We start from the raw sequence: 14,737 nt of genomic DNA on the forward strand, positions 1-14,737 counted from the left end.
GGAATGGTAGGACGCTCTGCCTTCCTCTTTTCTTGTAAGTGAATTGTCCTGGTTTCAGCTGGGTTGGACTGAATGACCTTCTTAGGAGCTAGCACAGTGCTGTGTTTTGGCTTTGATGTGAGACTTTTCAGTTCCTCAGGCCTTGTTTGCAAAAAGGCTGGAGGGGCACAAGGAAGGGGGAGGGGTCCCAGCCAGGCCAGCTGACCCAAACTGGCCGAAGAGATGTTCCATCCCATGGGACGCCGTGCCTGGTATGTCTACCCGGGGGATGGCCAGGGGGGCAGGTCAGTGCTCAGGGACTGGCTGGGCATGGGTTGGTGTGGTGAGCAGTTGCATCGTGCACGACGTGTGCCTTTCTTCCTTTCCCTCTGGATTTTATTCTTTCCTTTCCCCTTTTCATTATAACTGTTATTGTCGTCATTGTTATTACTGTTCTTTCTTTTTTTATTCTATTTCAATTATTAAATTGTTCTTATCTCGACCTTCTAATTTTGCATTCCTTTCCAACTCTTTCCCCCCACCTCCCTCTGGGTGAGGGGGAGTGAGCAAGCGGCTGCATGGGGCTTAGTTACCGGCTAGGTTTAAACCACGACAGTAAATGTAAGTGAACCTGCTTAAATATATATTTTAAAGCCAGAAATACTTTTATATGTATTTGCTGCTATTATTTGGCAAAGTTTTTGAGGATCATGTGACAATCTACTCAGTTTGCGTTATATTAGGGTTCATTACTTAGATTCAGGTGAATGTACAAACTCATCAGATTTCCCAGTCACATCATGTTACTTGTATTCTAATATTCCAATGCAGAACATCTCCTCTATGTCAGTACACTAAAAAAACCCAAAAATCTGTGATGTATCTGAACCACTGGAGCAATTTTCTACCTTAGGGAGTGAGCTTGTTCCTCCCTTGCATCTTTTTTCTGTGCTGGTTATTTCTTTGGTTAATATTTTTGCCCAATATCTTGTTGACTTAGTAAAACAAAAGTCAGTATTCTCAAATTAAAACAAAACAACAAACTTTAGTATTCTTTGAAAATGTGTTTGATTAGATAAGCATTCTTAAAATGCAGCATAAATTACTTCATCCATTTACTCTTGACTGAGGCTAATTAGAGCAATGCATGTCCTGTCAGAAAAGAGGTGTACTTGAGATATTTGGGGGCCAGACAAGCATAAATCAGGTTTTGTGTAGGACAGCTCTATTTGAAGATACAGGCAAAATGCAGTAGATGCTGGTGGGGTGTAGTTTTTTCATGTTAGTTGGATTTGGAAAGCTTGAAGGACTGAAAAAAGGGCTGAATATCAAGTGTTTCAGCAACTACTTATGAATCGAATTGCATACCCTTCATGTGTTTTTTTTTTTCATCTCTGATACTTAAAAATTACCTTACATTCTTCTTTCTTTGCTAAGTTTCCTCAGGTAAAAGTAGGAGCCAAATAAGCTACCTCTGTGCAAAAGCACAACATCATATTAAAAGCATAGAGAAAGCTGAGGAACATGTTAAACACTTAAGAAATGAAAATGACAGGGAGAGGTAGGTATTATAGACAAGTGTCTCTTTTGTCTTGTGTAGAAGTCTCAAATGGGAAAGTTTCTTACTGCAGCTAAATTACTTAATGATACCTTGTAGGAGGCTGGATAGAATACTTCAGTCAGACCTGGCAAAGCATTTTGAACATCTGTTTAACTTTATGACTGAAAAGTTCCATTACATTCACATGCTATGCATAACTGTATTCTTTCCCTGTTTCTAATCTGCTCTCTCACATGCACTCATAAACTCACCTATTCTATTGATACGTACTGAACAAACAGAAGGATGCGTGAATTAAGGCTGGAAGACTGAATAACATGATGTACAATTGAAACTTTGCTGAAATACCTTTTAACATTCTTGAACCACATGGCATGCTACATCTTGTTTGTTAAAGAAATGAACTAGTCCATTCTGAGAGTCAGAAAGATACAGGTTTTGTTTTGAGTATTTGTATACTGGTTTATCATCCTTCATTTAAAAGGAGGTGTTTCATTTGTTTTGCTGCAATAAAAATTCCTGTGATTAAATTTAAACTATTTTTTTCTAAAAAATTCTAAAGTACAAACTTGTTTTGAAATTCTCAACACCAGTTTTGAAATATTTGGTTTATTTTATAAGATAGATAATTAGGGGTGGCACACATATTTTGAAATGTCAGTAAAGTTACTATCCAAAACAAGAATTTTGCCCCACTCCTCATTACTGAGAGAATATTTTTTTAAATTAATAAAGTAATATTAATAAAGTAATAGTGTTGTCTTTGCCACTGATAAGAAGTCTTCAATTTATTAATTTTTATTAGATTTAAAATTTTATTTATGATGGCCATCATTTGTTGACATTAATTTTTTGTTGATTCTGAAGTGTGGAAGATAATCCTGTTTATGAAGTAATTTTATGTATGCTTTTTCTTTGGCAGAATTATACTTTGGGCAGATTTGGCAAAAGTTGCACGTAAACAAGAAGTATGGGATGTCTGCCGTGCAGCATGCAGATTTTGTCTCTTGTATGATGATACTTTGTTTAGGAAGGTAACAAAACCTAAGAAAAGTAAGTGAACAAATTGTTTTGAATGTTGTAAGAGGAACTTTTTCCTCATTTATTAGGGTTACTTGAAGAAGTCGGCCATTATTGTTATTTTCTTCCCCTCCCATTTGTGAAGTTCCCCAAGACTCTTTGTCACTGTATGTTGGCATACATGGAATGTTCTCTCTACTTCCAAATCTAGAAATCAGTTAGTACATTTTTTTCTGCTGGAACTGTACTCTGCCTTCAGAAATGTTTCACCAGTGCTAAAGAAGAATATCTACATGAAATGTATCTAAGAAAAGAGGTTAATTCCCTGATGTTCATCTAAGTCCATATTATCCATCTCTGTCATACTTAATTACCTGAAAAAAAATGGATTATTATCACGTTGTATGAGGCTCATGTGGTAACATTTTTTACCCTTTGCTCCTTTATTAATGGTTCCTCTGAGGTATCTGATGTTGTTTTGTGCCTTGTTCCTTGAAAGTCTGCTGAAAACCTACCACACGCTTTAAGAGTTCTCATCTTCAGGGAAAGAGCACTTTCAAACCACTAGCTACTTGCTGACTTTTACATATATATGTTAAAAGGTTTTTCTGCCTGGGAGTTCATAAAATTCACCTTAAAGAATAGATGAATTCTAGTACCCACCCTGTTGGCTGTTTTTTTTTCTCTGGCCAATGTTAATTGAACCTATTCCACATTTGTTTCTCTAGACTGTTTCCAAGGTTCACTTAAAATAGGGCGTTTACCTGTTTTCTTTCACAAGTTTTGCATCTCTGGGCTAACCATGCTTCATGTTTCACCCATTTTCCAAACTTAAGAGAAAAAGAAGTAGTTACCAGAAACTCAGTGCAACCATGCACCAAAAGCATTATTAATAGGAACTGGTATGTTCTTTTTTCTTTCACGAGTTTTGCATCTCCAAGGTAAAGGTGATCAAGCAGAAGATCAAGACACTTCCCATTTCTCTTCAGAAGTGTTTTAGATGGCTCAGTTTGTTATGAGGTTGCTGGAGTTGGTTGATGCTTTCAGAGAACTTCACTACAAATTAAACAATAACTGCGATGTCGCTGAAGGTCTCCGTTCTCAAGAACTGTAGAGTGTCCTCCTGGAAACCCATACATACCTATATTGGGTGCTGCATGTTTCTGTAAATGTAAAGGAAACAATGCTGCATTTGGTGGAGCAGTTGAGGAAATCTGTTCTGGGCAGTTTCTAACTGTGGGAATACTACCTGTAGTTAAATGAAATGTGGATAAGCCTGTAGATATTCAGGGCAGGAAGAGAAATTTATGGTTGACTGGAGTTCTCTGAGAACTTTTGGCACTTCGTTTTCATGTTCCACTTAAGTTTTCTTTACTACTACTAATTCTAGGATTAGTGGGTGAGAAAAATTAAAGGTTGTCTTTATATCATATTGAAGGCAGGGCAAAGATAATTGTAGCGTGAAGACCCTCTATAGAGGTTTGCTTGGTTGTCGGGCCTGAATAAAGGCAAATAATTCAAGACACTCCAGAGTTACAGAAAAAAACCACACCAGTTCCTGTTCGTGATACTTTTGGTTTGTGGTTGCCCTGAGTTTCTGGTAACTACTTTTTTTTCCCATTTAGTTTGGAAAAGAGGTGAAATATAAAATATGGCTAGCCTGGAGAAAGTAAATGTATGATTAGTATAGGAACCAGGAGCAATGCAGCCAAATTATCAGACTGTAGGTTTTAAGAAAACAAAACCGTTAATTTTTGACAGAAATTAAGAGGTTATTTTGGAATATCAGAGTATGGTTTAAAAAAAATTAGACAAACCCTCATGTTACATTTATCAGACAGTATGGAACTTGAAGGGTCAAACAGAACTTCTGGTTCAGGAGATTGCTTGGATGCAGATTCTAAAAAACTGCAGATAGGCCAGGAAAAAAAAGTAGCTTTCTGTATCCTACTTTTTATGCCTTTCCTCAAACACCCACTACTGGCCAACAATGTAGAGGGAACCCACTGTGACAGCTTTTATGCTCTTACTTTGTGTTTATATTAAAATAATCTTGGTCCCTTTTCTTCATTATTAAACGAAAGGAAAAGAGTGGTATTTTTCTCTTTATTGATGTGTGTGTTGCCAGAGCGTCAACCCCATTGCTGATTTAAACACACTTGAAATCGTAGCTAGTACATAGTGAACAGTGCTCCACTTCCATTGATGGAATAAAATTGAACTAGAGGCCATGGGTTATATTCATATTACTGTAATTTCAGTATGCTATGATTGGAGCAAGTTATTTGCTGCAAATACTGGAGGTTTTGCACAAATGCAGCAGAATCACAGGTAACCAGTACCTCACCACTGCTTGAGAAGAATGAGTTTTGAGTGCAGTAAATTGTACTGACAGAAAAAATGAGTGAAGTATTTTTAAATATGTACTTGTTAACTCTTTCTTGTGGATTTATGAATGTGTAGGGATTTATAAATTTTAAAATGAAGATGATTTTTATTCTGATTTGCATGGTAGTAATAATGGATTTATATATTTCTTTACTTTTAGCACAGAAGAAGAAAGCTAGTACAACTACAATGGATGACGATCAATGTGACAGGTTACCAGGAGAATCATTACTGCCTGCTAAATCTTTCTCTTTTGAAAGAGATTTACTCAGAATATTAGCAGAAATAAGATTCATTAATGCAGAGGTAAATAAATTACATAGCTGTCATTCATATATGTTTAGTTTAGCTTTGGTTTATGTATAATTCTCTGTATATATCTTAATGCACTGGAATTTTGAGTTGAATGATTGTCTATCTCCACAGGAGCTAAAGGATGAAGTAGTTTCATGCACCATCTTTATCAAAATACTGTGTGAAAGTACCTGTAACAATAGTTTCACTGAAGACGGTGATAACATTTTGTTCCAAGAGATTCTATTGTAAATGTTTGACATGACATTTTATTCCTGGATCCTTAAAGTTCCAGCATGATTAAAAAAAAGTAAAGAAAAATTTATTGTCTTTTGTCAGTGAAATTATTTGGTAAAATCAGCTGCAGACAACTGGAAGATTAGGAAGTATTTTACTTTGATTTGTGTATAGTTTTACATGCCCGTAAAACATCTGGGAAAGCATTTTGTATTTTTTAATTTTTGAAGAGGAAACAATAATATAATAATACTAAGTTACACTCTATTTTCACAATGATAACATGGGCATAAAATTTATTTATCTTTCCAGGCAACTGTTCATTTATTAAGATTTCAGGGAGTTCAACTGAATGATCATGCTGTACTTCCAGAAGATACAAGTCAGTATCATCCAGGATATGTTTCATATCTTCCTGAGAGTGATCCAGAATGGAAAACGTACAGGTGCTTTTCTCTAATATATAACAAGACTGAGGAACTCTTAACAGATTGTTATTATCACATACAGATGATAATTGTGAAAGTTATTTCTCCTTAGTAAAATTGATTGTCACTATATACTTTGTAGTTGTAGGTAGTCACAGTAATGGGGAAAGGAAAAGAATCTAAAAAAATAGTTAGAAATAAATTTACTTTAGGTTGCTTTTATGCTGGACTGTGTATTTTATTTTTCATTTAACATTTATTGGTCTGAAACTAGAAGGTAGTATCCTAACCTTAAAAAACATTAAATCTGTGTGATATTGACATTCAGACCATGAAATTCTGTATTTAAAAATACACTTCCCGAAATCAAAAAACTCTCTAGCTTGCTTTATAATTCCGGTAACTATAATGATATCTGAGTACCTGAATACATACAATGGAGTACTTCAGTTTGCAAAACTAGTCTGTTCCATCCAATTAACTGAAACAAATAAGAGAGAGTAGAATAGTGAGTACTGGGGTTTTTTTTGGTCTGACATGATTATTTCTTGTGAAGGAGGAGAGGGGAGAGAATTCTGAAGATGATACTGAAACTCTCTTCGCATTCATGCTAATATTAGCCTTATTGTGACAGCAGTCATGTCCTGAAAGAGGATGTCAGTTGTGTGCTTAATTCTGTTCATTAAGTCTGAAGATTAAAGTTTCTCACACTGTCTGCTTGTAAATGTTCAGTAAAATGGGAAAAAGTATAAATTGACCAGAACCAAGGGACAAAGATGAGGATTCTGTTCCAAAATGTGCTACTAAGCTGGTCATGAGTTTACCCAATTAGATTAAAAACTCACAGGAAAAAAGCACTTTGGTCTACTGTGTCCTGTACTACTCTTGATGTTAAAGGAAAAATTCACACAGACATGGGTACCACTAGGTTTGCTTTAATCACAACTCAAAGCTGGGCCACCACCCCAGTGAGTGGCAGAGAACAATGGGATGCAGCACAACTTATATACACTTAGCAAATCATTAGTCAATGGCCAAAGTTTTTAGAAGTTTCCTTTGGTCTTGTCAGTTCTGTGAATCCGTCACCTGACCCTGTCCCAGTTGATCCATCTATTCAGTTCCAGTCTCTGCCTCGGTTCCAAGCTCCTCCTCGGATCATTATCTTCTGCCAGCTTTAACTCACACACTTCTTCAAGCACACTTAGTCTTTGAACAAGCAATTCCTATTCACGTATACTAATTTTTCTAGAAACACCTGCGTTTCTGAGAGCACCTGTGTACACAAATTGATCATCTGTTGTTTTGCTATTCTCCTGCTAATTAAATTGACTAAATTTTAAACCAGCCTTGGATTACGACTATACAAGGGACAAGGCCTGGTTCTGCCATTTAGCAGCTTCTGCACTTTTAAGTTTCTTAATTCAAAATACATTTTCTTTATCAGTTGACATAGTAATATCCTGTGTCAGTTTGTGCTTTTGGTTTTGTGACTTAACGGTGGCCGTTCTGTATGGTCATTCAAGAGTATATTTTTAATATTACTTTTTCTAAGTAATGGTACATCTTGATAATGGAGGGGAAAAAAAGAAAAAAAGTTACTGCATAGACTATGGAAAAGGTGTTATTGTATTAAAAATGAATTTAGCATTTCAGAACATCTGGAGATTGCTTCTTGGAGTGCAAGAACACATGTAGTTGTTACATGTATAAGATGCCTCCTTAACTCTAGAGTGGAAGGTGGAAGGCCTTACTTATATCTGTTCAAGTAGAGCCCTGTCATGGGTGTTTAATGATCTCTGGCACTGATGTGTGGATTCACATATGCATTTAAAAAAAAACCATGTGGATGAAACATGAATTTTAGCTACTATTTTTTAAGCTAATAGCATGTTAGTGTTGGAGACTACTCATTTTATGTTGATACTATTTCCTTTCCTGAGTCATCTTCTCATCCAAGTAAAATAGAAGTTAATGAATGAAGACTTAATAAATGCAATTGAAAAGTGATTAAAATTTTATTGTTGTTGTTGACTGAGATGTACTACTGCATATTTAACCTTATGATATAGTTCCTTCTAGTGTTGAACTTTTGGAATAACAGCTTCTTTATACTAATTTTATAGTTTATGGATAGACTACTTATCTCAGTATGCTATGGAAAATTTCCAACGTGCAGCTGAAATAGGAGAAGAATTGAATGAAGCCTGGATTGTTCACAATGCTGTGGTGTACATCTTAAACTACAATAGACATCTTATCTCTTCAGGAAGACAGAGGGAAATTACTGAGTACCTGCACACTCTTCTTGGAGCTGTCAAGGCTGTTGGGCACAATGGGTAAATGTAGATGTTGGGTTATGAACATGCCCTTTTTCTCTAAAACAGAAAAAATACTTTTAAAGACATAAAGAAAGTGACTTCACTTTGTGCTGTGAAAGACTTATTGCTGGCTTTCATAAGCCGTAGAAGGACCTTGGTATATATGGAGTATTTCAGAAGATAAATTTAATTTTGTGGTGTGAAAATGACTTCTTAATCCTTTCTATCTGTTTTTTGTTACTGTTCACTGGAATCCATGTTAACTTGAGACTAAGCAATATTAATTTCTCTTTATTGTGGAATAGCAACATATGCATGTGAAACAGTGTTTCGTTAAGCTAGTCAGAAAGAATCAGGAAAATTTTCTTAGCCTTTTGAGTTTGCAGGACAGCTTGAAATGTGTTTGCTTGCTGTCAGTTGCTCTGAAGTTGAATTATATTGTAAATAGTGTTCATTGTAAATATTTCTGATCTAGAATAAGGTGCTTACTAGTGGTTATGAAATGTAAGAGAAAAGAGAAAAAATAATAAAGGGAATGTGCACATTAATAATAGCCCATGAAAATGAGAACGTAGATTTCACAGTGCTTTAGAGAAATCCAGTTCTGTAGTAAATGCAATGGGAGGATGATTGACTATGACAGAGGAGATGCTGTGGTCAAAGTCTGACTGGGATAAAATCCTGTAAATTTTAGCACATTATTGACAGTTATCTCCACACTAGGCAAACTTAGGACCAGCAGCAAAGAATGCTCTTGTAACAGTATTGGAGATAAAGCCTAAAGTGCAGTTTGTGCAGATGAAGACTGGTAATACCAGTTTATTAATCCTGATACTTATATTAGCATGTATCAGCAATAATCTCTGAGTCATAATTCAGTTTGTATTTTATTAAAAAAAAAAGATTTTTTCAGCTCAGCAGTTGTTTAGCATGAAGGGTAATAGTGTAATAAATGGCTTTATTTGAGAGTTTGGCTTAGGTTAATTTTTTTAGGAAATAATCATTATTTTCATACATAGCAGCCCACTAGTAAAAAATTATATTTTAAGTGTGTTTAACATAAATACGAATTTTATTTTATTTTTCTGTGGGGAAATAGAAGCTTTGATTATAGAAAGAGCTGAAAAAACATGACGTAAACTATGACAGTTGGATGGTTTTTTGCACATTTAACCATTTTACTGCTTTTCCAATGGGAAATTTTTTCATAACATCCATAATTTTGCTTTCTAAGAAAAATACAGATTTTTCAAGTAATGCTTATTACTTGAAAGTAAAATACTTTAGTACTTCCTCTTACTTTGATGTGATGCAGCATAAGCTTCTGATTTTTGTTCTCTTCTACAGAAGTGCTGAGATTTTATTGATGTTATGTAATGCTTTGGCTCGGGGCTTAATTCTTTGTTGGATTCCAAAGCCAAATCTTGCTGAGAAGAAAAAAAATTTTGCAGCAACAGACAGAAGCAGAAAAGCTGCAACAGAGAAACGTGAAAAAGCAAATGTCATCCCGTCTTTTTCAGTAGATCCCAGGGGACTTCCTGATATCAAAGCTGCATTAGAGGTACAAACCCCTCATTTTTTGTAGTCTTTTTTTTTTTTTTTTTTTTTTTTTTTTGGTCTGCTGTGTTCTATTCCAATTCGTATAAACTAAATTGTAGAAATTTTCACAAAAAATAAGCTACCATCTTTTACCATTACTGCCACCACAGGTCATCCCCAAATGCACGCTGAATTTCCTTACCAACTCAACTGGGGCTTCTATTTACTTTATGGGCTGACTTAATGGAGATGTTGTTAGGCTTAGAGGTGCATGTACAGTAATTTTAAAATAACTAATGGGGAAAACGTTGCATACAAAGAGCTTTCCACATTTCTCCTCTATTGCAGTCTTTTTTTTCTTTTTTTTTTTTTTTTCTTTTTTTGTCTTTCTTGGTGTTTAGATTTGTGACTTTGCTCTGAATGTGACAACTGGAACCATACCTAATGAAACAGTTCCTATTGCTGTGCAACAACAGATCATTGCTACATGGGTGAAAGCAAAACAGTTAAATCAGCAGCAGATTGAACATAAACTTGGGACTGAGGAGGAGGTATTGTTTCTCTGAAATCCTGCATAATGTTGAAGCTCTTCTTTGAAAAATTAAAATTAATTTCATAGATTCATTTAATGATGACTGAAAATACCAATGTGTATTTTCTTCTGTGTATTTGAATACAGCGTGAAAATAAATTTTGGCTGTAGATCCCATAAATCTTAATGGAATACAGCAAAATTTTCACATTGGGCATAGTAATGAGTCTATGTGGGCATAGTAGTGAGTCTACATTTCTTAACTCTGCCTTCTGTTTTTAGCTGTGGAAAATAATTTTGGTGGTATTTGTCATACAATGACTGTATAACAGAGTTGGATTTGAATTCATACTTTTAAAATAATAAAATGGCTACATTAAAAATGTTAAGAAAGAGAAGATATATCAACATTTAGTATGGTCTCTCTATATAGAATATGATAGTAAATTGGAAAGTAATTATTTATTCCTATCTTTTTATTTTGTCTATAAAACCAGAATCCCTCAGGTATATATATAATTTACATTCATTGCATTGTTACTGTTTTCTAATGTTGAAACTGTAGTAGTTCAGAGTTCACAATGGTAATTTAAAGTAAATAAATATGTAAGATTTACCATGTTAAGGACGCAATAAAGAGAGGAAGGCTTGCTTAATGTAAACTGAAGTTTTAAAACATAGTTACTATTACCTTATCTCAATTAGTGTCCCTAGTAATGTTTACTTGCAAAAAAAAAATAATCTGTTAATGTGATTTTTTTATTTCTGCTTAGAGTAATGATGAAGCACAAAATGCTATGACAAGAATTCTTATTGGTCTAGAAATGTATTCATGTAATGGCTTGGGTCTCATGGATTTCACTGTTCCTAGCTTATCTCAGGTATTTAGCTTTGTTTTATTAGCTCTTGAGTTTTAAGAAATTGCATAGGATAAATGGGCTTTCAGTTTCAGTTTTGGATGGAGGCAGATTTAATTTTGAAACTTATATTGTAGCATTATTTCCTTTAAAACTTTCCAAGAGATTGAATAATTACAAACAGGTACAGGATTTTTGTGATGGAGTAAAAAACCAGATAGCGTTAGAATACTAGTATTAGAATTATTCCCATTTTGCTCTAACAGATTATTTCCATAACTATCAGATGAGCATAATGGATTCAGATTAATTCTATACAGAACTGTACTTCTGACCTTTCACTTTTTGTGGAGAAAACTTTATAGAATCATAGAATCATTTAGGCTGGAAAAGACCCTTAAGATCATCAAGTCCAACCGTACATAACTTCGCCAAGTCCACCACTAAACCAAGACCCTGAGTGCCACATTACATAAATACCTCCTGTGATTGTGACTCAACCATTTCCTGGGACAGCCTGTTCCAGTGCTTGACAACCCTTTCAGTGAAGAAGTTTTTCCTAATATCCAATCTAAACCTCCCCTGGTGCAACTTGAGGCCATTCACCTTGTCCTATCACTTGCTACTGGGGAAAAGAGACTGACACCCACCTCATTACAACCTGCTTTCAGGTAGTTGTAGAGAGGTGTATTTTAGGGTTTATATTAGAAGTATTCAGAATTTCAACAGAAAACTTCGTGCTATAGTGAATTTACTTTTGGCAGTTGCAAGGTAGAACACAACAATTTGTAACTATTTAAAGAATTTAGGTTGCTTTTTGACAATTCTTACATAGAACCATAGAATCGTTTTGATTGGAAAAGACCTTAAAGATCATCAAGTCCAACTGTTAACCCATGACTACCAAGTCCACCACTAAACCACGCTGTCAAGCACCACATCTACACATTTTTTAAATACTTCCAGGCATTCCACCACTCCCCTAGGCAGCCTGTCCCAATGCTTAAAGGCATATGAGGCATAGTTTCTTAAAGTACTTGCTTTTGATCAGTCCTCCAGGATTACTCATGCTGAATAGTGCCACACTTTCCCTGTGATCCTGTTGGTTACCAGGCTATTCAAGAAGAAAGGTAGTACAGGAAGGTTTATAGCCTGAACTTTCAAAACAGTGAATTGTAGTCTTACCTGTTTGATTGCCACTTTTATTGTTTCTACCTCCTGTAAAGGGTTTTCTTACAGGACTGAGATGTATTCCCTATTTAGCTAGGAATCTGGAGACATTGTCTAACACTTGTAGAAGTCCTTCTTTCTAAAAACTAGGATCTGGGCCTTTAAAAATAAGGTATCTAATTCTAGTTGGTCTACAAATTTATGCCAAGTATTATGAGTTAGCTTTAGCCGTCACTTAAGTGGTTTAGTTTTGGAGAACAGTATTGTAGTATCCTAATTTTGACCAATTCATTAACAATTCTGATTATCTTAGAAAGACGGAACTTTCTGACTGAGGCATGTGAAAGTGAGGAAGACATTTAGGTCCTATAATGAAACTATATACAAAACACTGTTGTAAAACCAATTCTATCTCCCATTCTTACCTTTGGCTTAACTAAAATGGGCTCTGTATGTTGGAAGTCCTGTTCCGCTGGCTTTCAGAAGAGGGCTGAGGATATAGTAAGTTCTGGCAGATACTGCTGGTGAAAAGGCATCCACACTTAGACACAAAAAGCATCCACACTGGTTTTATGATATGCTATTATAATACTTAGTACAAGGTGGACGATGCTTCTCTGTTGTATATTTTGATTGTTCTTGTAACTGATTTTCTGGGTTGTTTTATCATGTACTTGTTCCATGTCCGGGTGGGTTGTCTGGAAGGTACAGCTGTAAGCATGTAAGTACTGTAGAAAAAGGGCATGATAAACCCCTGAGATTTATACTCTCTCTTTTTTTTTTCTTTATGTTTATTTTTTTTCCAGTTAGTGAAGTTGGCGTTAGAGTGCAGGTGGTCAGATTCCTTAGTGGAATTGCAGACGCTGACACGACTTACATATTTTGCATATGTATCACATGACTATGAAATAGTGATGACTTGTTCCAGAAGGATCTTGCAATCAGATGAGAATAGTTTCCACAATAGAGATACTAAGAAATATGAAATGTAAGTACATGGAGTTTTGCATGATCTTGTGGTATATTTGAACTAAGTTTTGAGGAAAGAATCTGTAGGGCAAATGCATCTGATCACATAATCCAAAGTGAAAATCTTTATTACAAAGGAACTGTACAGTTTGAGGTGAAAATGAAGTTTTCCTATTCTAGTTCTTTTGCTGATGCAGACTGCTTCCAGTGCTGAGCTGGCTCCAGTACACAAAGGGTCTACACAGTTCATGGAAAAAGATGGAGCTGTGAGTGATAATAGGTGATAAGCAGCTACTGTTTTCCAAGCTTTGCTGTCAGGTAGTCCTTACCATCTTTATTACCATGTATGCATATGAGTGCAATAGGAATGTAACTCATTTCTTTAAAAGCTCAGTGTCTTACTTACCTGATAATTGAAAACTTTGATCTCAAAGAAAAAAAGAGAAAAAAGGTTTCATGTATGAACAGAAAGTGGAGTCCTTCATTATAAAAAGCTTATATCCTTTGATCCTTCTAGATTTTTATGTGCATGTCCTCCAAAACCAGAATGTAATTTTATCAAATGAGAAAGTAGGGAACTCCATTTAGTAAAATTTTTTTTGTAATGTAGGAAGTTTGAAATAAACATGTGAAACACTTTGAATATAATTGTTCATTTTTCTCTCTGAAAAATAATGTCTCTTTAAAAATAGCAGTATTTTGCCCTTTGAAATTCATGTTATTTGCTACATGGGGGAAAACATGTAAAAGCAAATATGGTATCTTAATATGAAAAACGTGGTTTCAGAAAATTACAGAAGTTGAGAACAATACTTGCTGCATGTCTAGCAGTCTGCAAACTAGTGAATGATAAAATGTTTGATTCCTTGACAAAGAAATGTAGTTATGAAATATCAATGTTGTTTCCAGGGAAACAGAAGATAAACTTTGTCTTGCCATGGTAAGGTACAGCTTCAGGAGAAAGAAGGGTTATTTATTTTTACTTTTTTTCGTTGTTGTTGACTTGTACTGTAGAACACTGGTGTCCTCTCGTGGACAAAAATCATAACTACATGATAGTTCTCACCACAGAGTAGGAACTAGGCCAACTAGAATGTGTACATTTCTGTATATGGTTGCACATTGTAACTAACACATAAAAAAAAAAATCTTGAAAATGGTATAATTACTTTTCTTACAAAATCACTGTTGACCAAAGATACCAAATTTATTTACTTACTTATTTTCAACTGATTAACTGCTAGGACTGAAAACTACATTCATTATTTTTAAATATAGTAGATTATGATCCAAATCAGTATCTCTAGAGCTCTGTGCATACTTTACCAGACATAAGCAAGACCGATTAAAAAAAAAAGTGTCAAAAATTGTATCATTTTCCCGATTCCTGTTTTTAATTGCTTGCCATCTAAGTTTGACTTTGGACTAATACTTTGATGTACAGT

The 14,737-nt window shown here is 35.0% G+C and overlaps 1 protein-coding gene across 18 annotated transcripts in view; it reads left to right on the forward strand.

Moving 5' to 3' along the window:
• The window catches only part of CFAP46 (cilia and flagella associated protein 46), a 93,497-nt gene that overhangs the window by 22,065 nt on the left and 56,695 nt on the right, over window positions 1-14,737 (forward strand). For 17 of the 18 annotated variants that reach the window (XR_013930439.1, XR_013930440.1, XR_013930441.1 and 14 more), the window contains exons 14-22: window positions 1,417-1,540; window positions 2,463-2,593; window positions 5,109-5,254; window positions 5,792-5,925; window positions 8,031-8,243; window positions 9,573-9,786; window positions 10,166-10,315; window positions 11,070-11,177; window positions 13,130-13,311. Coding sequence is in view for 6 of the 18 variants with exons in the window: in XM_080401911.1 (XP_080258037.1) it covers window positions 1,417-1,540; window positions 2,463-2,593; window positions 5,109-5,254; window positions 5,792-5,925; window positions 8,031-8,243; window positions 9,573-9,786; window positions 10,166-10,315; window positions 11,070-11,177; window positions 13,130-13,311 (1,402 nt within the window). In the remaining 12 variants the exon portion in view is untranslated. The remainder of the gene's footprint in view (window positions 1-1,416; window positions 1,541-2,462; window positions 2,594-5,108; window positions 5,255-5,791; window positions 5,926-8,030; window positions 8,244-9,572; window positions 9,787-10,165; window positions 10,316-11,069; window positions 11,178-13,129; window positions 13,312-14,737) is intronic. The other variant, XR_013930445.1, reaches the window with a different exon arrangement.

The sequence above is a fragment of the Falco punctatus genome, assembly GCF_963210335.1.
Source record: "Falco punctatus genome assembly, chromosome: 9".
NCBI classification, from domain to species: Eukaryota; Metazoa; Chordata; class Aves; order Falconiformes; family Falconidae; genus Falco; species Falco punctatus.